This window comes from Prinia subflava, chromosome 1, assembly GCF_021018805.1.
Source record: "Prinia subflava isolate CZ2003 ecotype Zambia chromosome 1, Cam_Psub_1.2, whole genome shotgun sequence".
Taxonomy (NCBI): domain Eukaryota; kingdom Metazoa; phylum Chordata; class Aves; order Passeriformes; family Cisticolidae; genus Prinia; species Prinia subflava.
This window is the reverse complement of record NC_086247.1, coordinates 95,326,560-95,352,508: the sequence shown is the minus strand read 5'-3', so window position 1 is coordinate 95,352,508 and position 25,949 is coordinate 95,326,560. Positions and strand designations below refer to the sequence as shown.

General features: G+C 41.6%; 3 protein-coding genes across 7 annotated transcripts; 1 reads left to right on the top strand and 2 right to left on the bottom strand.

Annotated features, from left to right (window-relative positions):
- Nucleotides 1-310: 310 nt before the first annotated feature.
- On the bottom strand, nt 311-6,513 carry LOC134553905 (probable 2-ketogluconate reductase). Its single transcript, XM_063404040.1, has 5 exons — nt 5,608-6,513; nt 3,970-4,141; nt 1,816-1,994; nt 1,517-1,613; nt 311-680 (listed from the first exon to the last, which is right to left on the bottom strand). Exons 1-5 carry the CDS (start codon nt 5,987-5,989, stop codon nt 524-526), a joined length of 987 nt encoding a protein of 328 aa, XP_063260110.1. The 5' UTR covers nt 5,990-6,513; the 3' UTR covers nt 311-523.
- A 138-nt stretch (nt 6,514-6,651) lies between these two features.
- LOC134553875 (glyoxylate/hydroxypyruvate reductase B-like) lies at nt 6,652-16,205 on the bottom strand. 4 transcript variants are annotated; one of them, XM_063404015.1, is made up of 8 exons: nt 15,879-16,019; nt 14,766-15,054; nt 14,007-14,245; nt 11,522-11,906; nt 10,135-10,309; nt 9,130-9,308; nt 8,295-8,391; nt 6,652-7,908 (listed from the first exon to the last, which is right to left on the bottom strand). In XM_063404015.1, exons 3-8 carry the CDS (start codon nt 14,196-14,198, stop codon nt 7,752-7,754), a joined length of 1,185 nt encoding a protein of 394 aa, XP_063260085.1. In that variant the 5' UTR covers nt 14,199-14,245; nt 14,766-15,054; nt 15,879-16,019; the 3' UTR covers nt 6,652-7,751. The 4 variants fall into 4 exon arrangements, with proteins under 4 accessions (XP_063260085.1, XP_063260101.1, XP_063260093.1 ...); XM_063404031.1 differs by having other exon boundaries at nt 10,135-10,306; XM_063404023.1 differs by having other exon boundaries at nt 15,816-15,956.
- On the top strand, nt 16,160-24,617 carry TXNL4A (thioredoxin like 4A). 2 transcript variants are annotated; one of them, XM_063404054.1, is made up of 4 exons: nt 16,160-16,263; nt 16,410-16,583; nt 23,281-23,384; nt 24,076-24,617. In XM_063404054.1, the coding sequence occupies exons 2-4, from the start codon at nt 16,431-16,433 to the stop codon at nt 24,245-24,247; spliced, it is 429 nt and encodes a 142-aa protein (XP_063260124.1). In that variant the 5' UTR covers nt 16,160-16,263; nt 16,410-16,430; the 3' UTR covers nt 24,248-24,617. The 2 variants fall into 2 exon arrangements, with proteins under 2 accessions (XP_063260124.1, XP_063260133.1); XM_063404063.1 differs by lacking the exon at nt 16,160-16,263 and adding an exon at nt 17,906-17,983 and having other exon boundaries at nt 16,445-16,583.
- The last annotated feature ends 1,332 nt before the right edge of the window (nt 24,618-25,949 follow it).

Below are 25,949 nucleotides of genomic sequence, written 5' to 3'. Positions count from 1 at the left end.
AGAGAGCAGGAAGGTCCCTTGGGCAGTCTTGAAATTCTTGACAGCCAATTTGCTTTGCCTGAAAAGCTGCAATGTCTTGTTTCCTGGAGCTGTAAGAGTTGGTAACATCATCATACATTAAAGTGATGGGATAAAGTGTATTTTGTCAACACCTAATGACAACCTGCAAGACAAAGGCTCTGTAAAGATGCACAAGGCTCCGGGCAAAATCCTGGCCCCACTTAGTGACAACTTTGCTACAAACTTTACTGATAAATAATCATACTATTCATAAAATCAAGCTACATAACAAACGGCATAGCACTGCCACTTCGTGTATTGGTTTATTTGTCTTTTGGACTTGCATTAGACAACATAAAGTATATAAACATAGCTGAGAGGATGGCAAACTGCTTCCTTCCAAGCTTTAGTGAGGTGTATGGACATTCTTGTATTTAAAAAGATCTTTAGAGCTGATATAGAGGGGAAAGATAAGAATAAAAAGAGAAAAAGAATGAAAAGAGATGTGATATCCTTTCGCACATCAGCTAGGGAGCACTTCACTGGGTAGGGGGAGACCATTCAGGGCTGCTAGTATGTTTTCAACTGCTTCCTCTGTTATCATGTACGTGGCCTTGTCTGTTTTAATGCCGAGGTGAGGTGTTATAATGACGTTCTTTAATTTTAACAATGGATGATCTCTGGAAGAAAAGAAAAAAGGGTTAATGATTGTTGTTCATCTAAATAAAGAGGATTCTTACTTTAGCTTTCGCACTGTATTCAAAGTTCATTTGATACAACTCTACAAGTCCCACTTAGACCCAGAGAACCCGACCACCTACACTGAAGTAATTTAGGACTGTAATAGGACATGCAAAGACTTCATAGCAGCTCTTTTCTCCAGAAACACACTTCTGCCATGAGGCAACAATTTGAATTATGTCAGAAGAGAGGATTAAGCCCTCCTGACACATTCACCCTACACAAAAGTCTGAGCTGTAGTTATTTGCACACAGGCATAACAATACCAAACTCCCCAAAATGCAGCCAGCACAGTTAACTCCAAAAGGCACCATGCTGATAGAGTGGTCTTCTTAGAGAAGCAAAGCAGTCTCTGGGCCCAAGAGGTTTGCAGCACTTCAGCCTTGTATTTTAGAAAGAAGCCTGTGGGGAAGGAAAGGACACCTCCAGGCTATGCAGCAGGTCTTAGTCCTCAAGCAGCTTCCACCCATTAAAATTGGCAAGCTGCACTTTCTAATAAAGTAATTTGCAAGTGCAGAACTGCTGCAGCTTCACAGGGTGATTCTAAGGACTGGGTTTAATGCTCTCCCTGTCTCCTGATGTTTCCTATCTCCCAGGCTTCCCTTTGGTCTGTTATCAGCCCCAACATCTGGGCTGCATCCCATTCGTATTCATAGCGCTTTTAACCAAACTCATGGCAGGGGCAGGGAGGCCAGCTTCCTGCCTTCGGCAGGGATTGCCTCTGGCCTCAGCTGTGCTCACCCATCCTTCCCCAGAAATAAGCAGAGATGGCAACCTGGGCAGTGGTTCTGGGGAGGTGACATCCAAAGCCGCGGCCCGGATAACACCAGTTTGCAGAGCTGCCACCAGCGCCTCTTGGTCAACTACTGCACCTGGTGTGGAATAAGAGTGTCTGAGTGCACCTTGCAGGTGAAGAGCAGAGAGCGAAGAGAGAAGGGAAGAGGGAGCAATTTCTGCCATGCCTGATCGTCCTCGGCATGTGCCCCAGCGGTGCTGGATGCAGCACAGTGCTGGCATGGAACACAGCAGGAGCTGGACCACGCTGTGAGGCCAGCCAATGGATCTGAATGGTACCTCGGCTGATGTTAATGAGGGTAGCTGTGGGTTTCATCAGCTCCAGCTCTCTTTTCCCGATCAGCTTGCATGTCTGAGGTGTCAGGCTCACTACCAGCATCACAAAATCTGCCTGCTGGAGCAAGCTGTCTATTGTTTTGCAGTAAGTGGCACCGACAGCTTGCTCCTCTTGCACTTTCCTAGTGGGGGAAAAAAATCAGTTATGGAAACATCTTCTTCAATGATATCACCAATATACAAACTAAAGGTTCTGATAATCACATCCATATAGCAAACAGGTGGCAAACAAAGGTGAATTTACTCTCAGTTCAGTGTTTAGATCCTTCTGGAAAGCTTCAAGCCCTACAGCACAGGATAGATTGCATGCCTGTCTCTCAGCCACTCCAGTGCAGCGTCCCGAGGGTTTCTTATGAAGTCTGCAAATGAACTGTGGCTGAGCACTGAAGCAGATGGCAGCACACAGTCTATTCTCCAGGATCCCCTGTGCACCTCAAAGGATGCAGTCACTGCTCAAACGAGGAGTGGTATTCACCAGAACTCACCCATGCAAGCTCTGGGCATGGCAGTGGTCCTTATCCTGTTGGCACTCCCAGGAAGCCTGTCATTTTTTAATGAGTGAAATCAGCAAGGCAGTTCTTTGCCAGGTTGCCCCAGGACTTTCATAGAATAAAGTGTTCAGCAGAAAAAGCTACCAGAATGTTGAGATTTTTAGCTTTAACTTTTCGCAGTGCAGAAGAATTATTGCCATTTCTCAGGTTCTTTGTAAATTTAGCTGTCTGAACTTTGGGAAATAAAGAAGCAATGACAGGGGATCAGGTGTACAATCTTCTGCTTCTAGCTGCAAGAGAAGGGCTTTAAGTTATCTCCTCCCTAATCTAGAAATAAAGAGGTCACACTAAGAAAATAACTTCAATGTAACTTTGACCCATGTCTCTCCTAACAAATGAACTGCACTGCTTTTTTTTCAGGTCAACGACCAGAGAGTAAGTGGGGAAAAGAACAGACTAGAACTGCAGCCAGTTTGGCAGCATGCAGTGTGCAGCTTGATTCAGCATACAAGCTGGAAGTATAAATGTACTTTAAATGTACTTTAGGCTTTTAATTTCTGTTGCACTGTGCATTGATTATTCATCACAGCACTCTTACATAAATATTTCTTTAAAGACTGAAAAATATTAAACATTAAGGATGGTACACATAAAAAATAATAAAGGGATTTTGTGCCTTTTAAATTTTTTTGTGGTTTGTGAAGAAATTCTAAAAGATCTTAAGGAGTACTTTCTTTTAAATGTGAGTTTGCTCAGCTGTTTTTCTGAAGAAACAGAAATGCCAAGCATGGCTAAAAAATCCTGGCCTTATTCACCCTTGTGATTTGCCTAAGGCTAGCTAAAGCAGTGACCCTACTCCTGCAGTCTGCTTATGGGGAAAATCCCAAAAAGCCACACCCTAGCACTGCAGCTTCTCCCTTCAGTCACAGAGGAGTAAAATTCTCTCAGGGTAGTTTATAGCAGTAAATATTTGTTCTGCTCATTATCTGCATCTTGCCTGATTACAAAGGCCTCGAATTGTTCATGGGGATCTTGCTCACTTTAAATTGAAGAGCCCCTGTGCTGAATGTCTAACGAGGTTCAGATTCCCAGATACACGAGCTAGAAAGGGCTAGAAATAAAGGGTGAAATCCAGTTAAATACTTGTTAAAATTCCTACTGGCTTGAGAAGAAACAAGGTTTTCTTAAGAACAGCTCTCAATCATATTGTGCCAAGTATATGCTTCCTAGTTTCCAGCCACTGTTTCAAAAATATCCCGCCTGAACTTCAAAATATGGGGAAAAAGGAACAACAAATAGATTTCTGTTGTCACTATAGTACAATGTAATAAGAATAAAAAATTATAAGCTTGATTTCTATTTTTCTGTTGGAAACCTTGAAATTTCTAATAGAAAATCTAAATAAGGTTTTCAAGTGTTTAATCACTGAGTAACTTTTTACAGGACTGATTTCAGGCAGGCATTCTTTTTTTTTTTTTTTTCTTTTGTTTTAACCTTGGCCCTATTCCCTCATTTCTTGCTATATTTCTGGCATAATTCCTTGAAAAGAAAATGCTGACTATCTGGAAGAGTTTCTGCTGCAATTAGGATCAAGACATATCTTTACCTCTGTGTCCTGTTGTGGTACAAAATGTTCATTTCAAATGCTTTGGCTCTCAGGGCAATCTTATACCCAATGCTGCCCATGCCAATGATCCCCAGAGTAGCTCCAGCAACTTTAACTCCCAGAATATCAGCTTCACAGTACTCCATACTTGAAGAAATGGAAATGTTATGGGCTGCAAGAAAAACACATAAATATGAGAAATGAATGGGGTCCAACACAGACGAACAAGGCAAAATAGTCTGGACTTGTTGTGCTACTATAGCACACTTCCAAAGGTTAAAAAAACCTCTAATGTATCATCTTTCCCTGTTACATGTATATATGACATTCCAATTTATTCTCACCATACTACAAAAAGTCTCTTGATATAATCGCTCCAAAAACTTTTTTACTGCTTTAGAATCATGAAAATATTGCCCTGTTCCTCATCAGCAATCAAAATAATTATTGCCAATAAAAATGCAGAGTTTGAAGATGTCACGTGGAGAGCAACACCAGATATTAGGTTTCCTCTTCACATCTGCCACCCTTGGAAAGAAAAGTGTGATTTCTTTAAAAATCACAACTTGGTAATTTCTGTAATTACCTGGTAAACTTGCACAATTCTGGATAGTTCTACAACACATAAAATACAGTTATATACACAGTGTCAGCGCTGTGGCCTTTTGATATTTCAGTCTTCTGATACTGCCAGTTTTTCTAAAATACAAGCAGAACATTGTGGAAGGATACAAAAAATCACTCAAGAAAAACCTCAGTCATGTCAGAACAGAGCTATCAGAAATGCCACCAGGCATTTCTGCACCACAGTTCAAGTAGATGGGAACAAGAAATTAATCTTCCTTTTTATCTGTGTAGCTTTTGTGAGGTAGAAACAGAGGGACACAAATCGCCTTTGAGTTTCTATGAATCCTCTGGTACAGATGGCAAGTCAAAGCCAGGTAAATATAAAAGGATATAAAATTATATATGTAATATATAATGATATATAATTATAAAATTATAAAATATTAAAATCTGAAGGATTTTTTCCTGAAGAAGGAGGCATTCTAACCAAGCCAAGGGTAGGTTTTTTCAGCAAAATAGCATGAAAAAATTGTTGATGAAACTAAAAAGGATGCTATTAACAAAAACTGGAATAAGCTGCTTTATTATTTCTAATGTCCCTTAAATGTCCCAGTTCTGCACTTAGAGACTAATGACAGTCTCCAAGAATATGTCCATGCCTCTATCAGCCTTGTGGGTCCCTTCCAGCTCTGGATCTTCCATGATTCTATATAATCTTGTTCTACCCCCCTGTTGTATCCTGCACTAATTTCTTCTGCCAGCCTGTGACTTCAGTGGTCATCTGATCTTTGTCATCCCCCACTTTTGGTCATAGCACTGGCAGCACCATCACATTCTATTTATACCTGGTTGAAATATATGCTATGTATATCTGTGTATAATATAATAATTTAGTATACCTATTTTACATAAAATATATGAAAATACCTATTATTCTGTTTGCCAAGCCAACATACTTACATTTTCACATTTTTTGTAAAACTGTGTGCACTAGAGGTAACTCTAAAGTCAAATTAATGGCAGGTAAATCTTGTATGATTTTTAGACGCCACAAAAGAATTGAGATGTTACCTTCCACTAGTCTTCTAGCAGATGCTAGCAGCAAAGCCATCCCAGTATCTGCTGTGGTGGTGGAAACAGCATGTGGAGCATTAGCCATCTTCACACCAAAGCTAGCTACAAGCTTCAGATCCAGGTGATCCATCCCCACTCCTGAATTTGCAATCACTTTCAAGTTTGGCATGCTCTGGAGGAGCTCTTTGTCAATGACTGGTTTGTGCCACCACAAATAGATTGCTTGGACCTTTTTACCTACATCCTTTCTGTTTTCAAGAAATTCCTTCATGGTGATGAGGTGGAAATGTTTCTTCAGGAATGGCACATGGCTATGCAGTATCCCACATATGCCACCAATTTCATTTACCAAAAGCCAAGGTAGTTCTCCTCCTTCCATGATCTGCACAAAGAAGAAAGACACAAAGAGTCAGAAGAAAGACATTATTATTTCCAGACACTTTAAAGAATAATAACTACCATGTCCTCTTTCATGACATTTACATCAAGAGATATAAACCACATAGGAAGATAAGAAAATCAAGACAAGCAAGCAGCTCTTTTAAATATACTGCCAATTATACACACAGGTGCCCCCCCCACACACAGACAGGTATTCACATAATCAGTGTGAACAAATTCTGACCTCATGATCTACGATTTCTGCAGTAAATAGTGCAATAAATCTCCTTTGCTACCCTGAAATCATAAAGTACGCTAAGTAGTTTAGAAAAATGTTGGACCAAATCTGTGTCATGAAAATAAATTGCACAGCTTCATCATGAACTTTGAGATATCAGGTTAATTTTTAAATGCTTCGTTGCAGAGATTCTTGCAGCTACCTGTCCTGAAGAGACCCCAGTGACTGCAAAGCCTTTTCCTGAGCCTATCATAAATTACCAAAATAACAAAATAATATATGCTTAGGTAAGTGTTTTCCATGAAAGACATACATGCTCTAAATTGTTTGGCTTGGTTTTTTTCCAGAATCCCTGACCATCTGGTTTTGGTCCCAAGAGGGTCTGTGAATTGACAGTTATTTTGGGGTGTTGTTGTGTGTGCTTCTTTTTTTTTTTTTTTTTTTTTTTTTTTTTTTTTTTTTTTGACAGAGTATTTATAGCTACCTTTGATTTTCTATAGCAATTTTGAGAAGAGCTGTGGGGACAGTGTTCAGAGGCTGATGATCTTGGAATAGCAATTCTGTGGCAACTCTGTTGCCTTGTAAGTACTATTTCACTGTTTCCAACGGAGTATCTAGGTCTTGGTCTGTCTACACTTCCTGTGTTAGGACTTCATTTTACTATCCCTTCATGGAGCCTGACCATGTTGCAAAATAATAGAGTCTTCCTGACTTTATGGAGGTAACAACCACTTTATTGAATTTTCTCAATTTTTTGATTGCTAATAGGAAAGAGAATGTAAGGAAAAGCTTGGCCCTGGTCTGCAAGTTAGGACTGATCATTAATCTGCTTTAGGTTATGCCCTCACCCTTGTGATCTTAATGGTAATTCTACCTTTCTTTCACAGCCAGTCAAGATAAAAGCGTAATTTTTGTCTGCATGGCTGAACTAAATCTCTTGGAATTTACTTTGGTTTTCAAAGGATCATCTCATGAAAAATAAAGACACTTTTTCAACAATTGGCTTTGCTTTAACATGTAAAGGAAGTAGGGCTCTTCTTAAATCAGAAAACCTTAGGCCTGTGATCACTTTAAAGAACATTTCTTCAGTGTTTTCAAATCAAAATAGAATACTGGAATATTGGCTGAAAAGTTTTTTAGGATACAGTCAAATTTCTGCAGGGAATCAATACTCATTCCTCTTCAACAGATCTGAGAGTGTTACACAAACTGCCTGGTGCATGTGCTTATCACTATGTAGCAGCAAGAACTGGGAACAGAACACTGTTATTCACTGAAACAGACTGAAGATATCAAAATGCATAATGCATAACGCTCAGTTAAAATCTTCAAACAAATCTCCTTTATTAGTTTCACTTTATTTTTTGGAATTGTAAGCAACAGAACAGATCAAGTCTAACAGTTTTGCAGCATCGTGATGAGCAGTGCAGAAACAGGTTGCTTTTTTTTTTTTTAACTTGGAAGTGGTAAGAAATAGTGCCTTCCCATACACAGGAGATTAAGTGGCATCATCTGGCACTTATCATTTGGGAAACACTTCACTTGGAATGGGCTGGTCATTGAGAACAGCCAGCATGTTTGCTATTGCTTCTTCTGCCATCATACGGATGGCTTGGACTGTTGCCGTTCCAATGTGTGGGGTTATGATGACGTTATTCAGGTTTAATAGAGGATGATCTCTGGAAGAAACAAAGAACAGAACGCATTACATAGGGAACTTACTCTGCTGCTATCCCATTTTAGTTGTGAAGAACTGAACCTCAGGAAACAGCAATGGCACGTTCAGAATAAAACACAGAATGAGCACAAAGCTGTGGGTCACTTGCTTACACATTTCTTCTTCCTCTCCATCCATCTTGCTCATTGCCTGGCCCATGAGTTAGGCAGGCAAAGAACTGACAGAGGTGGGGAAGGGGAATAATTTGTTGTTTATTTATGATTGTGCAAGACAGGCTGTGGTTTTGCACTTACACAATGAGTCTCCCATGGAGATCAAAATTATGAGCATACTTTGAACAAGTTTAAAATAATTCAGCTTCACAGAATGGGAAACAAATTTCCTTACCTTGGCAGAGGCTCAGGGTATGTCACGTCCAGAGCTGCAGCCCTAATAACCTTATTCTGGAGAGCTTCTACCAATGCATCTTGATCAATAACTGCACCTGCATTGACATGAAATCTTGATATCCTGATGAGTTAATGAACACATTTTTACCTATGAGGGGGGGAAGGTCTACAGGGTCAAGTGAGAAAACCTAGAGGATCTTCAACTTGTTAGAAAATAGAATGCTTTCTTAAAAATCATTAACCAAACAAACCAAAGATTTAATTTATTACTCTTTAATTATAGGATGATCATGGTCCACTGTATAAGGGTTTTTTTCCTGGGATGAGACCAGTTCCAGTCTTTTCCTCATTTAGACATTTCCTGTATTATTATAGACAAATAAGTTAATCTCTGCAGACTTTCCACTCCTTTATCTCTGCTTTGTTTACTGAAACAATAATCTCTCTCATATGCTTGTTCAATGCCAACAGATCTGTCATCCCATGTGAGGCTTCCTTTCTACATTGCTGTTCCAAATGTTACTTAATGTTTTCCCTTGTACCCTGTTCTCCCTTGCTGACGATAAACCTTTCAGTTATTTCCACAAAAACACTTTCTCTAGAATAAGGCTAAAGAGAACCAACCATATGCTGAACATCCCTGATTTCCATAGGACCTTTGAAGACATACCATATGATCCACATAAGTCACCCATTTGTAGACTGCCAGCTACATCATGACTCAGCAACAGAGGGATATCACAGACTGAGGTTGGAGAGGGGAACGTCAACACAATCAGACAAAATACAACCTTAAGTGTGGAGCCACAAACAGTGATTTCAGATCCTCCTACCTCGGCTGATGTTTATAAGAGTGGCTGTAGGTTTCATCAGCCCCAGCTCCTTTTTTCCAATCCGTTTGTGAGTCTCAGGAGTCAGGTTCACAACCAACATAACAAAGTCAGATTGCTGCAACAAGTCTTCCATCTTTGCACAGTAGTGGGCACCAACAGCCTCTTCCTCCTCCTTTCTTCTGAAGGAAAAACGCACACATCCCCAAACTGACACAACTATTTCTAACTGTGCTTCACAATCAATCAGGCCTAGGAGAGTTCCAGAAAGCATAGAAACTGAGACGTTTGAGACCAACATAAAGGATAAGTCATTGATTGCCACAGACGCTGGAATGGATGCAGAAAGGATGTGGGCTATAGGGAGCAAGAGGTTATGGAAGTGGTGGGATACTGGAGGAGTGATGTATGTGTGAAAGCAAAGCACACAGGTAATATGAGGTTAGGAGGCTGGGGATGCAGTCAGACCCTGCTCTTCTCTCCTGTGTCTATGCCAATTCTTGTGGAGCCTTTCCTTGCCTGACATGCCAGTTAGGACTTGTGGTTGAAAAGAAATGAAGTGTGAAAGAAAGGGAATTACAAATCCATGAGAAATTAAGACCTTTGACACTGGTGCCAGAGTGATGAGTGATCTGGCTAGGCTGAGGAGACTGTCTGGGAGGAACAGGGATGCTGCCAGAAGCCTGAAGAAGACTCTGACAGGACAGGGGACACCACGAGGGCACAAGATCTGGTTTGCTCGGACAACATCTCCCGAATGCTTACATGGCCCTTGTTTCAAACTGGTAGTGGCTAACCAGGGCAGGGCAAGTGCAGGGGGAGCTGCTTCCTGAGGGGAGCAGATGGGAGCCAAAGTGAGGAAGTGGTGGCACACTGGTGCTTCTTACACTGCTTACAACTGCCAAGTTGTAAGCAGTGTAAGTGCAAAGAAAGGCTGGGGACAGAGCAGAGCTGTGGCTTCCGTCACTGCCCCCTGGACAATTAAATGCAGAAACCAGATGTCCTTACCTGCGGTTTCTGTTATGGTACAGGATCCTCATGTTGAAGGCTCTGGCTCTCTGAGCCACTTTGTATCCAATGCTGCCCATCCCAACGATCCCAAGTGTCGCTCTGGTTACTTCTACTCCCAGCCAGTCAACAGCAAAATGCTTTGTGTCTGGAGACACGGCAATCTGGCAGCCTGCTTGTAAATACATGGTGAATGGGTACAAATCAGCCATAAATGGCCTGAGGGAAAGAAAAGGTCTATCACCATCACAGCAGTGGGGTTCTGGAGCACCCCTTACAAAACATCTTTGTTGATTTTGACCAGTTTATATAAGGGCCTGGATGGTGCCAATTCCTGCACACAGGCCTGAAGCCAGTAACACTGTGGGATCCTGGCTGCATACTGAGCTGGAAGGAATGACTCCTTGGAGAATTAACTCCTTCACATGTGGTGTGTTTTCTTCTTGGAAGTTCAAAAATAGCTTCTTTGCAACCCTGAAAGCACTGACTTCACTTTTTTTTTTAGCTGAGGTAAATCTCTTGATTTCTCTCCTGGAACCCAAAGCAGCCTCACTGCATGAATAGGGATGAAGGTTTCAAATTCCAGCTCAGCCAGGGATCTCTGTGAGCTACTATACAAAGAGCTTGAGGTTCAAAAAGATGCAATAGTGAGAAAACATCATGGGGAAAGAGATGTTATTTCATGCTCAGGGGTGGAGCAGCAGTGACAAGAAGACCGTAAGTCCCTGAAGACAGAGGTGGCTTCTTGTGAAAGTCTCTACTGACACCTTCCTTCCCCAGAAAGGCATTTCATAGCAAGGAAGTGGGGAAAGAACCTGCTTTTAGGGAGACAAACTAATGCTGGTAGTACAACTTATTTGTCAAAAGGAATATAATCTATTTCAAAAATAATGCTGATGCTCTTCAGGAAATACAACCCATTGGTTTTGACAAACTCATCACAGAGGCAGACAGAAGAATAATTTATACTAATTACTGCTCTGGAGTTGGAGATGTGGCCACTAATGGTTTGTATCTTACTCCTAATGCTTCTTTCGAGGGGAAATGGAAAGTGGTAACATTCCGTTTGGATACACTCTGTATTCAGTTTTTACAGCTATAAACAACCCACCCAGTGAACAGCCAGAGAAGAATTAAGCCCCAGACATTATTCCATATAGGATATCACAAGACTTTCAAGTGCATCATTTAGACAAAAGCCCTACTCTTGTCAATGTTGCTCTAAAAAAAAGTGAGACATAGAAGTAGATGCCTCTGAAAGCTAAGGCCTCTGAAAATTTTACACTATAAAAGCATCCCAAAATTGATTCAGAAAGATCATCTCTATCACAGCAAAAGTAAGGTATGCCAAAGAAGTAACTAGGACCAAGAAAATTTTAAACATTACCTTCTACTACTCTTCTGGCTGAGGCCAGCATCAAGGCCATTCCTATGTCTGCTGTTGGGTCTGCCACGGCGTGCGGAGTGTTGGTCACTTTTACACCAAAGCTTGAGATCATTTTCAAGTCTAAGTGATCCACTCCAACCCCAGAGTTTCCAATTACCTTTAAATTAGGCAGGCTTTCTAGAAGCTCCTGGTCAATAGTTGGCCTGCACTCAAACACAAAAATAGATTGGATTTTTTTGCTCATTTCTTCTTTGTTTCCAAGAAATTCCTTCATGGTGATAAGGTGAAAGTGTTTCTTCAAAAGTGCTGCAAGGTCTTCTAGGACACCATGAGTTCCTCCTATATCCACAATCAAAACACCCGGCAACTCTTCTTCTGCCATGACCTGCAACAGGGGAATAGAAGAAATACTCCTTTGTTTAGGAGAACACCCTGAAAGGAGCAATGCTGTTCCTTTATAAGTTATCATTTAAAGTCACATGTGTACATCAGGAAACTGATGGAACTCAGTAGTGCTTTTAATGCAGTCACTTGGTACTAGTGTGGTATGTCAGACAACTTCCAGGTACTTTTACCAAGTGCTGATTTAGACTATAACACCAAGGAATATCCACACTCTTACATCCAAATCCAGTCCTACAAGCTGTTCTTCACAAAGAGTTTCATTTTACTCCTGAATCAATATTGATTTCATACAAAACTAGTAGCTTTTCTGGTAGCTTACTCACCAGTGCCTTTCTATAAGCAGTGCTATAAAGTAGAGGCTGCTACAAATTTACTCAGTTTCTTGCCTGTTGGTTTTGGTTGGTGAAGCGACAGGCGATGTAGGGTGGCACTGAGGTTCAGATGGGTCTAACAAACATCTGTCAGGGATGGTTTAGCTCTAATAAATTTGCACGATGAAGGACCACTCTTGGATAGCTGTTAGACTGCTTGCCTTCAGTGTTTTAAACATTCAGATCTGTACCTGAACTTACCTCATGCAAAATTTAGCACACTCATGCCTATATGCCAAACCAGTGAAGAAGAGGACTAGGGGTGATACCACTGACAATAGTCAGTCCTTCATGCTACAACTTTCCTCTGCCCTGAGAGTTTTGAGCCCAGTCCTCCCTACAACACACCTGCAAATGCACTCTGCAATAAAATAGGGGCTCCACATACAACCAAACACCTAAATTAGAATTCCTATTGGCAAAAATGGTAGTTGAAGATTTCCTACATATCTTAACAATAGCTGTGCCTAATTTCCTACAATTCTTTTTGCTATGCTCCACTGACTTTCAGTCTCCATCCCATTCTATGTCCTAGACTTGGATCCAGGAAAGCTGATGTTGTGCTACCTGAATCAAAACAATTTTCCACAGCAATACACTGATTTATTCTGGGCACACAGTGCTGGTCAGCTGTGTCCTCCTGTTTCACTCCTCTCAAAAAAGCCTTCTGTGAGTAATCAGAACTCAAACCTGTGACAAATAGGTGTTAATATAGATTGAAGTTTTTGTCAACCATATTTACCCTTGTCCTGAACAAACTCAGATTTATCCCAAACACATCTATTAAATGGTTACAGTCTTGGCACCAGTTTTATCCTGGCCTTGATGTGCATTTCTGCCTCATTTTCAGTCTGCTGCTGTACATGGGCTTGAAGGGGCCTCCATGCTAGGACAGGTCTGCAGTTCACCACAAAGTCTCTGATAATACTACCAGTTCTCAACAGCAACAAACAATGCAGTGAGATGAACAGTGCAACCAAATTGCAAGGGAAGACCATGTTTTTATATATATATCTCTTTTTTTTTTTCTTTGCCAGCTGAAGTTGTCAGCCCCATGTGGTTGTCAAAATTGTGCAAATTTCCCCAGGTGTACTCTGCATTTCTTATTAGTATCACACAGCATTACTAGGATAAAATAGATTTGTTTTCCAGAATGAATGATGCATATAATAAAAGAGGAGCTGATGTCATATTGTGATGGCAGCTTCATTAATGATCAGATCGCGGTAATCCTGGATGGCAGCTAAACCTTATTTTGTTAAGCAGGGAAAACTAGGCATCAGACATGATCAAGTGACTGGCAGATGCCAGTGAGGCAGCACTGTATTACTCCATTTCCTTTCATCATCCCCTCCTACCCCATTACAATACATCACACATGATGGCCAGAGACAGATTGGCTTTCACTTTGGAAGTGAAACTTCCTGCACTTCACAAACAGAAAGGTGACCCATGAGGAAGCCTCTAGCTATAAACAAACTACCTGGTGCACTAGAAACAGGCTAGCTGATGGATCTTTTCATGAGTTGGACATGCTGAGCCCACCACCATCCCATCCGTGTTTGATGCACACGTGACCTATTCATTGCCTGAAGCACTGGTCCAGCAACTGGTGTTCTGCTCGTCCCAGGCACAATCACACTGATAGCAGGAAACTAAAAACACTTAAAGGAACCTCACAGAAGAAAGGGGGCTCTCCAGATACCAACCTTGGTCCCAGCACTTATTGTTTGTCTTCCAGCACTATGAGGGCACATCCTGTACCTCTGTTTGTAAATCACACTTCTGTGACAGTGATGTCCAGGAGAAGCAATTGGATGAATAAATTTGTAAGCCAAATTTGACTGGCCAGACATCAAGGGAATCAGTTTCAACACACTCAATGCTTTGCTCCTGAACATAATTATTCAGGTATCAGATGTCTTGTCCAGTGTACTAAATGTGACACCTGTCAAGGATACGACAATTTTGGTTTTGGACTAGTATCATCTGCAGTATCACTAAGTTCCTTTTTTTTTTTTTTTTTTTTACATTGTCTCTTCTCCTTTTGCATTACATAACACTATATGCTTCCATGTAGGTAAACAGTCATAACTATATATAAATCATTGATATAAGGTAAGTGTACTAAGTTCTGGTCCTGGCACTGCAGTAAAAACTTTGAAAATATGATTTATATTGAGACAACAGGGCAAATAAGAAGGACTGCGTTTAAGTACTAACTTCAGTGCTAATTGAGGCCGGCCTTATTTCATCTGTGGAGCCTGACTCATCCCTTACTCGCAGATTTGTTGGCTGGCACTGCTTTATCACCTTGGACTTAACCAAATCATAGCAAAATAAACCTACGTAATTCTTCCTACCTCAGTTTTCAATTAAAGTTAACAGCCCGCGCTAACCAGGATCAACTCCTCCCACTAACCTCTCTAGAGGAGACTAATTATCTGAACAAGAACCAAAGCACTAACCAGGGCTGGTTTCTTTCTGACGACGTGCCTTTCACAGCTCGATCCCGCGGCACCTGGAAGAGCCGGGAACTCACGGCTCCTGCTCGGGCCGGGCACGCCCGCTCCTAGCCAGCCCCGCTCGCTTAACCCTGCCCCGCCCGGGCACCGCCGCCTCCGGCACTGGCGGCTTCCAGGGAAGCTCCAGCACGGGGATCACGGCCCCCGCGGCCTCTGCGCGTGTCTGCAGTCAGACCAGCCCGCTGCTCCTTTCCTCCGCCCTCTCCTGCTCCGTCTCCCGCCGCCGGGTGTCCTAAATAAGCGATAAAGCAGAACGAGGACTTAGATAGCTTTTGAAGAGCTCAGCAACTATGGGGCAAAGTTATTTGCCACAAATTCACATTGTTCCCCACAGCACAAGCTGCAGCGTGCGTGCAATTTTTATAGTGGAAACTATGCTTTTCTCCTTGCCTGCTGCAAGCTAACCTTTTAAATGAGTGTCTACTGTGGAGTTAAGGAAATAGATTGGTCTGGGATGGCCTATGCCAATGGCCAGCTCGATTCAGTGCTCGAACGTGCTGGCTTCGCTGCCGACCACTTCCACTGGAACGTTTACCCAGAGTGCTCCCGCAGTGGCATTTTGATCACCACAGCGATGGAGGAGCTCTGGGAACCGCAGTGCGAACCTGGCAGTGGCTGGGCACTGCAGCTGCCACGGCAGGAGCGGGGCTGGGGGTGGCTGGGGCATGGAAATGATCACTGCTGTCGCTGGGTGGATACACTTAAAAAACCTTCCACAGCCAGGAGACAGCAACAGATAGCACAGAATCACAGAATGGCTGCCCTGGAAGGGACCTTAAAGAACATCTGCACTCAGCCCCTCTGCCATGGGCAACCTTTCGCTGCACCAGGTTGCTCAGAGCCACGTCCAACCTGGCCTTGAACCCTTCCAGGAATGGGGCATCCACAGCTTCTCTGAGCATATCTCCTTGATCAAATCCCATGGAGGCACGGGGAATGGACTGACATCGGAGCGATCTGCAGCAGAGAGTGGGAGATCTGGGCTCTGATCACCTGTTTCACCCTGCCCGTGCTAGCCGGCATCACCGATCCCTACCGCACGGCTCCACCTCCCACCTGCGCGGGCGGACGCGGGTGTCCCTGGACAGCGGCACCACGTGCCCGCGCGTTCGGCGGCGGGGTCACTCCCGTTGTGCCGCACCCGCGTTTCCCGGGCGGGGTCTCCTCCCGTTGTGCCGCACCCGCGTTTCCCGGGCGGGGTCTCCTCCCGTTGTGCCGCACCCGCGTTTCCCGGGCGGGGTCTCCTCCCGTTGTGCCGCACCCGCGTTTCCCGGGCGGGGTCTCCTCCCGTGGGGAACCGGGGCTGCCCCGCCCCGCCCCGTGCCGTGCCGGAAGCGCGCTTCCCCGCGCGTGCGCGCGCGCTCCCATGCCCGCCCTTCCGCTTCCCGCCCGTCCCGGCGCCGCTGCCGCTCCGTGTCGCTGAGGGAAGGACGCCCGCGGGGTGCGCTGCGGACGGGCCGCGGCGGGATGCACGGGCCGTGCCGGCGCTCGGTGCCAGCGCCCCGGGAGGGCTCGGGGAGGGGGCGGGCGGGGGCTGGACAGGCAGAGCGGCCTGTCAGCTCCAGAGGCATCCCTGTCTTTCCTTAGGCTCGCCGGCCGGCCGCCAGGATGTCGTATATGCTGCCGCATTTGCACAATGGGTGGCAGGTGGACCAGGCCATCCTGTCGGAGGAAGACCGAGTGGTGGTGATCCGCTTCGGGCACGACTGGGACCCCACGTGCATGAAGATGGATGAGGTCCTGTACAGCATCGCCGAGAAGGTAAACTGGAGGTTTCTGCTCTTTTTGAGCTCAATGTTCCCCGTGGCTTGCTTGGAGCCTGGGGCAGCTTATAGCTGGGGTTCTGCACAGGTATCCCAGCTTTAGGAGGCAGCGGGAAAGCTGTGTGGTCTCCTAAAGAGACATTCCCTCAGGTTTGCAGTGTTCTGGGGGGTGGAAAGAGCATCGCAGATGCTCTTTAAATCGAGGTTGCTGCCTGTTAATAACCTGTCATTGACTGAGCATCGCCATTCAGGCAGAAACAATGCTCGGTGGTAGGGCTGCTGCAGCTCCAGGTGACACAGCACTCTCACTCTGTAATGGAAATGTGTGGCACCTTCAGAGTTCCATCAGAATAACTTGAAAAGTTGCTTTTGTTTTGGCTCTTAAAAATGGCGAGGTGCTAAAATGTGTGGGATAGTGTTGATTAATCTGTCATTGATATAATTGTGATTAATCTATCAGCGATGTTAATCTGTCAGTGATATTATCCGTGGAGACCAATAGCATTCCACTCAGTTGCATGGACTGAATTAAATTTTAAGAGCCAAACTCCACAGCTGTTTTCAGATGGAAACTGAATGATCAACCAATAGCTGGTCACTTGCTTAAGAAAGATACATAGATAGGAAAAAATAGACTGTTAGAATACACAATTAGCTATAATTTACCTTTTCATATATTGGCTAAAGCTTTTGAATAGCGATAGATATATAATATTGACAGCTCTTTGAACCACATGAAAAAAGAAGCAAAAATAGCTGAATCTGAAATGGTAACTTGGATAGGAAAAGGTGCCAGCTATCATAGAAGTCATGGTTTGTGTTAGAAAGGACCTTAAAGATCATCTCATTCCAACTCTCCTGCTGTGTCTTACACTAGACCACGTATTTCAGGGCCCCATCCAACCTTGCCTTGAACAGTGCCAGGAATGGGGCATCCGCAACTTTGCTGCCTTCATACAAAATTCTGTGCATGCTGCATAGCTTGACATGGAGTTGTTTTTGTGGTGTACTTTGTTGTCTTCTAAGATTCTAAAGGGTTGGTTTTTTTTTTAAATAAATTACCTTGTGTCTTGAAAATCCTCATAACGAAAGATCTATACTCCCAGCCAAGTGCTAAGACATATTAGAATGCAGTAAAGAGTTGTGATATGTTGTAAATCAGTTGGTTTGTATTCAGCCTGGTGGGAGTGTTATGCTCAGATGCTGTTAGTGTGGACTTGGGGCAGGATGCTTGGCAATTTGGCAGACCTGCTGGCAGCTAGGGGTGACTGCGGGAAGAAGGAACAAAGTAACTTCTTATTTAAAAATCTCCCTCTGCAGAAATGGCAAATTAAAGGGGGAGATCCTACCTCATCCTCTTGCTTACAAGCCATGTTTGGATCTCTGCTGTTTTAAAGAGTGAGTAAAAGTTCCAATTGTACAGGTGTTTCTTCTAGAGAATAATACAGAATGTTAACTTGCTATAATTGCAGGCTACATTTGAAGACAATGTGGCCATATTTTACATTTGCTACCCTGGTGCAATTTTCTTTTAGACTGCAGCATGTTTTTGGGTAGCAGTAATATTTATCTGCACTTTATGATAGGAAAACAGGGTTTTTGTTCAGTTTGAATCCTTTTGTGGAAAAAGAAACTAGAATGCTATATGAAAGTAAAAAGTAGATTATTTTCACTGAAATGTACTCTACTTGCAGTTGACTGGGGGTTTTTCCCCTAATGTTATATGAAAAAGAAGCATTTCAGTGAATGTCAAAACAAATCATAATTGTAAGATGTTAGGGTTTTTTTCGTTGTCAGAGTATCAATCAAACATTGATTGAAACAAGAACTGAGTTTCACAGATTTAAAGATCTTTTCTAAAAATACACGTTTTTCTTTTCTTTAATGGAAACTCATAATTATAAAAACCTATCCCCTGAAATACAGGGATTGGTTTGCTAAATTAATACACCTTGTTGTATTGGATCACTGTGCATTTAGGGAGGATTTTTCAAATGTTGTGCATTTATTTAACCAGAATCAGAAGTGTGAATAGCTGTGGCTTTTTCTCAATCAGTAGTTGTGCCTCTGCATTTCTGTGAAGGTTACGTGAAAGGTGAGAGAGGAAAAAAAGGTGGGGCAGGGAAAGATGTAGCTATTAAAAAAAACATACTGGTATTTTAGGTGTTTGTAATTAACAGCTGAGCAAAGTTAATCCATTTACTGATGTCTGTAGTTTTTAAAATTATTTGCTATAGGTGCTGCTCTTGGCAGTACAATATCTTTTTCTTTTCCCCTAGAAATTTATCACCTAAACTTACAGCATAATTAACAAGAAAAAAAAAATCAAATAAATATTGCCAGTATAGACTTTCAAGTTTGTACTTACTCTGTTCAGTTCAGTAATGCAAGTCTGCTAGCCACCTTCAATTTGAGCAATTTGCTGTAAAAGCTAGTCTCAGTTCCTGTATTTTTTCTTGTGAATTTCTAGTCCAAAAAGTAGTGTTCTGTTCTTCTAAACAGAAAAAAACACTGTCTAGAAACTGATTAGGAAGATGAGAAGATGGAATCTTAGGTCTTGTTTCAGATTCCCTTAGATATTTTTGGGCTGTAAGGTTTGCTTTTCAAAGGCAGCTGAAATCTTAAAACCTGAAAAAAAAAAAGTATTACCTCTGACAGAAATTTCAAGAAACTTCATGATTTTTGTCATTCATCCTAGTCATTAATCATATTTCTGTGTCAGTCTCATGTTGTAGGAATTAATTTATTTATTTTTAGAAGGATATTGTTAATGAAGAAAGGGAGAAGAGAAGACAAATGAGTCTCATATGATTATTCCTACATCTGTGTTTCTTGTTTACTAGCAAAGTGTGTGATATTCATGAAGACAGAATACAGTATCCTTATCTGATGTTAAAAGTCCTATAGATTCCTCTGTTTTATTGTCTTGAGCCATTCAGTTTAAAGATTTCATAGCAGTCCTCAGGCAGATACAATTCCGTGAAGTATTAAAACAGCCTGTAACTGTGGCCAGCTGGTAATGTGCTTTTGGGTTTTCTACATGTGTGTTCAGCAACGTAGATTGGTTAGATTGATTTATGAAGCTACCATCACTGGAGAGAAGGGAGAAAACAACCACCAAAAATTAGGCCCAACCTGTGAAAGCAAGTCATAAAATTTTGAATCAATGCTGCTGTTTGACTTAGGTTTCCCACTCTACGCTGTCCTCATGAAAAGCAGTTCCAGTAGCCCGACAAGGCAGAGAAAGTTTTGAACTGAAAGACAGATAAGAGAAGTCATGAGTGTCAGTTAATATCTGTCTCGGAAAATGCTTTTGTCTTCAGTTGTTGCACAAGTTAGGTGCTGTCCAGAAGGAGGTCTCTCACTAGAGTTTTGATTTTGTTTTTCTTCAGAAAGCAGTTGACTTACTGCAACAAACTTACTGTATTTAGTATATGTTATGAGGTTAAGCACTTTCAGAATAAACTTGTGCTACTATGTGTTCAGCTTCTAAAATACTACAAGGTTTTTTCATATTGTTTCTACAGTAAAATTTTGGTTTATATTAACAAACTCAGCATAGTCTCCCTTGTAACTACTGCAACTGCTTGTATTTAGCGGGGTTTGGTTGTTTAGAGTTGTATTTTATTCTTGATCTGAGGTGTCCATACTGTATCCTCAGTTACAAGTCAGAAAGAAAACTTGCTAGCAACCACTGCCTTGACAGGGTAGCAAAGCTGGTTTTGTACAGGAATGTAGGTTTTCAACTGACAGCTCTCTCTGAGCAACAAATTCACGTCCCAACAGGGACAGGTCGACCTTTGGTTTGTCTCCACAAACCATGCACATCCATAGCAGTCTGAATCCATAAATACTTCCACTGCGTTTGCTTAAATCAAAGCCTAAGCTAAAGCTTTGTGAACTAGAGCTGGCTGTGTGTGAAGCCGGCTCAGATGCTGCTCTGTACTGCTGCTGTCTTGGCTCCAATATCGTGTCTGAGACAGGAACTGCTTCTTCAGGCTCTAAAACTGGTCAATACTGTACCAAAAGAGACAATTGAGTCTCTGCAAGGCTTGTCTTGTGTTGAAATAAAATGCCTCTTGGTGACAAGCTTGCCCAGCCGAGCACATTAAATTGCCCAACCCCTAAACATTTAACAGGCCACTGCAGTTCTTCTGTATCACCCTCTGTATGTGTTTATCTAGTCCCTCCTTAGGCCTGAATCACAATCTCCTACTGCTATCCTCAGCAGCTAGTGTCCAGACTCAACAAAACACCCTCTCATTCAATGTCCTCACAAGCTAACTTGTTCTGGGGTAGTGATCTTGCCAAATTTGAAATTAGGAAAGCAAGGGGTAAAGAATAGAGCCACTTTTAAAGTTTTCAATTCAAGTTTGAGTCCATTTTAAGATCTGCTTTAGACTTAATATGAGCTTTTCAGCAGGAACTATCATCAGTTTCACTTCTATAGAAGTTGGTCAGAGAGAAGGAAGATTTAATTAATGTCTTGGATGCTTGGATTCTGGTGATGACTTGCACATGTGCTCTGCAAAGGTGATTTGAGTGATCCAGTCCTTCTTAGTAAGATTTATATAACGAATTAAGACTTGTATAGTCTGTTTCTCTTATATGAAATCCTGGGCTGTTGATGATCACTGCTAGTGACAAACATTTCTGGTTCTGCAACAGCTCAACTAAATTAAATGCCTATAATATCAAACTAACTTTAAAAGGTTCTTTTGTTCCAGTACTATCTGGAGTACAGAGTTCTTGGAAGTAAAATTTTGGTCTAGGAGTGCTTCTGGAGTGGTATTCTGGTGCAACATGTAAATCTTTCATCAAACAAAAGAGGTCCTAAGAATGTTTTATTAATGCTAGGTTTATCTTAAAATAATTTTACAAGCTCCAAATTAAGTAATTGTTCAGTTCAAAATTGCTGAATGTGTCGTAGAAACTTCCTCACATGGTGAAGGTGTGCTGCTGATGCTAAAAATGCCAGCAGGGTGGAAGAAGTAATGATAGGATAAAATGAAAATGGCTCCTCGGGTGTTTTGTTTTCTAAAAAAATGACCAAAATCTCCACAGCTGTCTTTTGCCTGCCAGGACTCACCAGGGAGTAGCTTCAGTCAATTCTTGGCTGAATCGTGTTGACTGTGAACATCCCAATAAGGTTCTCAGAAGTCTTCAATACAAAACTGAAATGGCTTTGAAGGATCCCTTCAGAGGGTTTGATATTATGACCATTTGAGTTTACAAGGCTGTACCTCTTACGTGATTTAGAACAGGGCTTAAATGGGATGTTTTCTTTAGAATATTGACTGAATCTAGGACTATTACTGGCTCCATAAAAGCACAGTAAAAACTTCAAATGCTGTTTTGCTCTAGAAGAGATTTTACTTTCTTTGCTAGTAATACTTACTTACATTCTTGAAGTGTGATTATCTTTTAAAATTTTGAAACTGTCTTGAAGCAGAAGTCCATAAAAATTTATTTACTCTGCCCTTCTGAGGTTTTTTTTTTGTAAATAAACGTCTCCATACTTTCTCAGTAAAATGCCTGCTAGGGTGTCTACGTACAGGCTACACAACATATCATATTTTTCTCATACAAACTAATCCTGCTCTGTGAACTAAAATAAAATATTGTTCCATGAGGCAGATATTATACTCACAGCATTTCCACACTTTTGATAGCAAAATGAACAAGTGGGAAGTACTGTCATAAACAGTGAGTTTGTCATAGATGTGTGTTAACCTCAGGCTGGTAATTCTTGGCAGTCAAGTGGGAGGGACCAAAATTGTGTTAGCAGGTAACTGAGGATGGGGAGGCACAATTGTGCACTCCTGGTGTAGTGCATAAGCATTTGATAATATAGCTTACAGTTGAATGTTTGTGCAATTTGGGTGACTTCTGACTCTGAATGTAATGTGTGTGAGTGTGCTACACCTGTGCAATTATCAGCTAAGTTTAGAAACCAAAAATTCCCCTAATTCCATTTAGCGACAAGTATGCTATGACTAGGAAACAAAAATACAACGTGATTTTCCTGCAGGAATGAAGGCATTGACTGTGACACTAGAGGGGAGGGATTCTTTTCCATCTGAGTAACTCTGCAAAATGAAAGCCAGTTCTACCAGAACTGTCCAGTCAATAGCTTCTCATCAAGGTCTTATTTCTGTAGCAATTACACTTTTAAGTTTTAGCTTTGCAGCTCTCAAAAAAAGCTACCAGTTTTTAAATTAAAGTTTCCTTTCCATTTAATTAGTCTTGTTAGACAAATTGGATGTTCTAGAGGGAGGAAGATGCTTGGAGGCAGGCACTAGAGCATTGTAGATCATTAATTTTCTGAAGTCCATAAGCAGCTGATGACAGAGGCCAAATGTGTCAGCTTGGCATGCACAAAGCAGTTGTTCTACTTGTTTAGAGCTGTGCCTGTTACTGTGAGTTCTCAGTTCTTTATAAAGGGCATTTGTTTCTCTGGATGTTGATTTAGCATAGTAGCTTTCCAGTTGACACTGGATGTGAAATGAGCTCTCAGCTATATCGAAAAATGTTTTCCATGTTAATTGGTTGCTGTGGCTAACAATAAAAGGAAGGCTGTTTATTCTGATTTTATGACTTAATTATTTGGAAAATACATGTTACCATAATGAAAGCTTATGTCTTTTAATTGGTAATATGTATTGCTTTTGTATTTCCTGTTTTCTTCTGTTTAGGTTAAAAACTTTGCTGTTATTTATCTTGTGGACATCACTGAAGTACCAGACTTCAATAAGATGTATGAGTTGTACGATCCCTGTACTGTCATGTTTTTCTTCAGGTACGTGACGGTTTTGGAATGTAGCTCATTTAAACTTTCTGTTTGTCAAATACAGTGTCTCAGCAGATCATTTCTAAATGCACAGCAGCACACTGATGCCTATGTTTTCATTCTCTTCACAAAAGTAAACTGATTATATAGGAAAAGGGCTTGTTTTCCAATTAGCCTGTAACAGTGTTTGATAATAGAGTGCAAATTAGTGATAGTGAAAACTGGGTTTATGTTCTTAGTTTCAAATCTCAAGCATCCTGTAGAGAATGCTGTAGTAATCCAGCAATCAAGCTTGCCAAACTTGCTTTCAAGATAAATCAAAAGTAGTAAGGTTTTTTTGGAGTTAAGGTTTTTACCTTGGATGGATGAGAAAATATTCTACTGACAAGCATGGAAGTCTCTCTGGAAATTGACAGTAGTGGGAAAGAAATACAAACAATAAGGAATATGCTGAAGGATAATTGCACTGAGTAGCTGTTTTGGGGGCATGTTTGGAGTCCTTATTCTTGCTTTAAAAATTGGCAGTGAAATGTCAGCTTGAGTGAGAGGAGTGGATATTTTTCCTTTAATGCTTGTTTTGCAAGCCTGTTTATGTTTATAAGGGTTTCCTTTGATCCTACAAAGGATGGGGGGGGTGTTAAGATGTCTTTCTGAATTATAATACCATATTAACTTGGTTTTTTGTTCTTCCTCTTTAAAGGAACAAACACATCATGATTGATTTAGGTACAGGTAATAACAACAAGATCAATTGGGCAATGGAAGATAAGCAGGAGATGATTGACATTATAGAAACTGTTTACAGAGGAGCCCGCAAAGGTCGAGGTTTGGTGGTATCACCGAAAGATTATTCCACTAAATACAGATATTGATGTTACTTTGGGCTGCCTTTTTTCATAATCCTATGTCCACTTAAATTTATTTCTGCGTATGTGTGTACATATATGTATATTAAAAGAAAGAAAACTTTGAATTTTGACCATAATTTGAATTATTTAAAAGATGTGAATTCTGTTTGAGAAGTAGAAGACTCAAAGCCTGGAACTGTCTTGACCGCAGTAATATTGGGGTTTTCTTTTTTAATGACTTTCTTCTTTGTTGTCCCTTTGGTGTTAGGTATTTTTGTAAACAAAAAGCCTGTTTTCAGAAAAACATTTCAACTGGTTTTGTTTGCTTTTATTACACAAATATCTAGGAAAACTATACTATAGTTTTTTTAAATAATAAAGTGAGTTCCACTTATTCACTTTAATTTTTTTCTGTTACAAAACAAAGAATTTACTTCTACTACCAAGTGCGTTGTAGAGGATTTAGAAAATGTGAAGGAATTAAACCAAAAGGGTCTCAATTTCTGCTTAAATTAATCTGATTTAGAGTGGCCATTGTTTTTGGAATCATTTATGTTGGAAGGAACCATCAGATTCCTATTCATAGTAGGTTTCACATGGTCACGTTGCCCGGGATTGTGTCCAGCGTTGAGTATCTTGGTTGGGGTAGATGATCTTCAAGGTGTCTTCCAACCTAGATTCCATGTCCTCTTAAGATGGAGATTCGTCAGCCTTTCTGGAAGGTCTTTTCTGCTGTTTGAGCACCTTCTTGGTTAAAAAAGGTGTTCCTTGCCTCTAGCTGGAATTTTCTGTGTTTCAGCTTGAGTAACCCTGGTGTACAACGCCTTCAACAATGTCTGTTCCCCGTGCTCTGCCATGGGGTAGTGGTTTGCAGCAAGAAGCCACGCTCATTTCTTAAGGCTGGACTAGCAGATTTCTCTCACACCTTGTATCTGCTGTACTCCACTACATCTTGGTGGCTGTTTTACCTCCCTCACACCACTGTATCTCTTGAACTGGGGAGCCCTCAGACTGACAGAATATTGTGGGTGTGCTCTCCCAGCCAGGTCAATGAAGGGGGAATGACTTGCTAGCCCTACTTGTGCTAATGCTGACCAGTGAGTTGCTGCAGCCTGGGCATTGTGCTCAGTCAAGCTTTCCACCAGACCCCTTTCCTGCAAAGCAGTGCCAGCCAGCCCCTAACACCTGCCCCGCTTGGCATGTTGAACTTCATCAAGGTCTTCTTGGCCCATTTCTCCAGCATGTCCTCCAGCATACCAACCTCTCCTCTCCCCCCACTCTGACAGTACGTGCAACTCTAGACTGATTAAAGCATGAATTGGAATGATTTCTTGATATTAATGAAGGCTGTAATAGAATCATTTCTCCCTCATTAGCTGAGGTATTCTGTTAACCTGGCAATGCTTCAATTGCTGCCATTTATGGTAAAATGTTTCCATTACATTTCAAACTAAATCTTCCCTGCAAAGAGGACCAATGTTTTGGTGTACAACCACCTTAAAGTTAGTGCAGATGTCCTTTTTTCTGACTACCAATTTCTTCTTCTGGGCATGCTTAGTAACTAGAATTCCTCATCTATTTCCACATCTTTGAGTAAACTGTTTTCATCAAAACACCTAATATTAAAGAACTGAATTTGTCACAATATAAATGCCTGGGTGATGTTACCTCCACTGGTGTGCACAGCTTTGGGTGGGCGTGTGCAAAGAGCAACAACCGAGTAGTT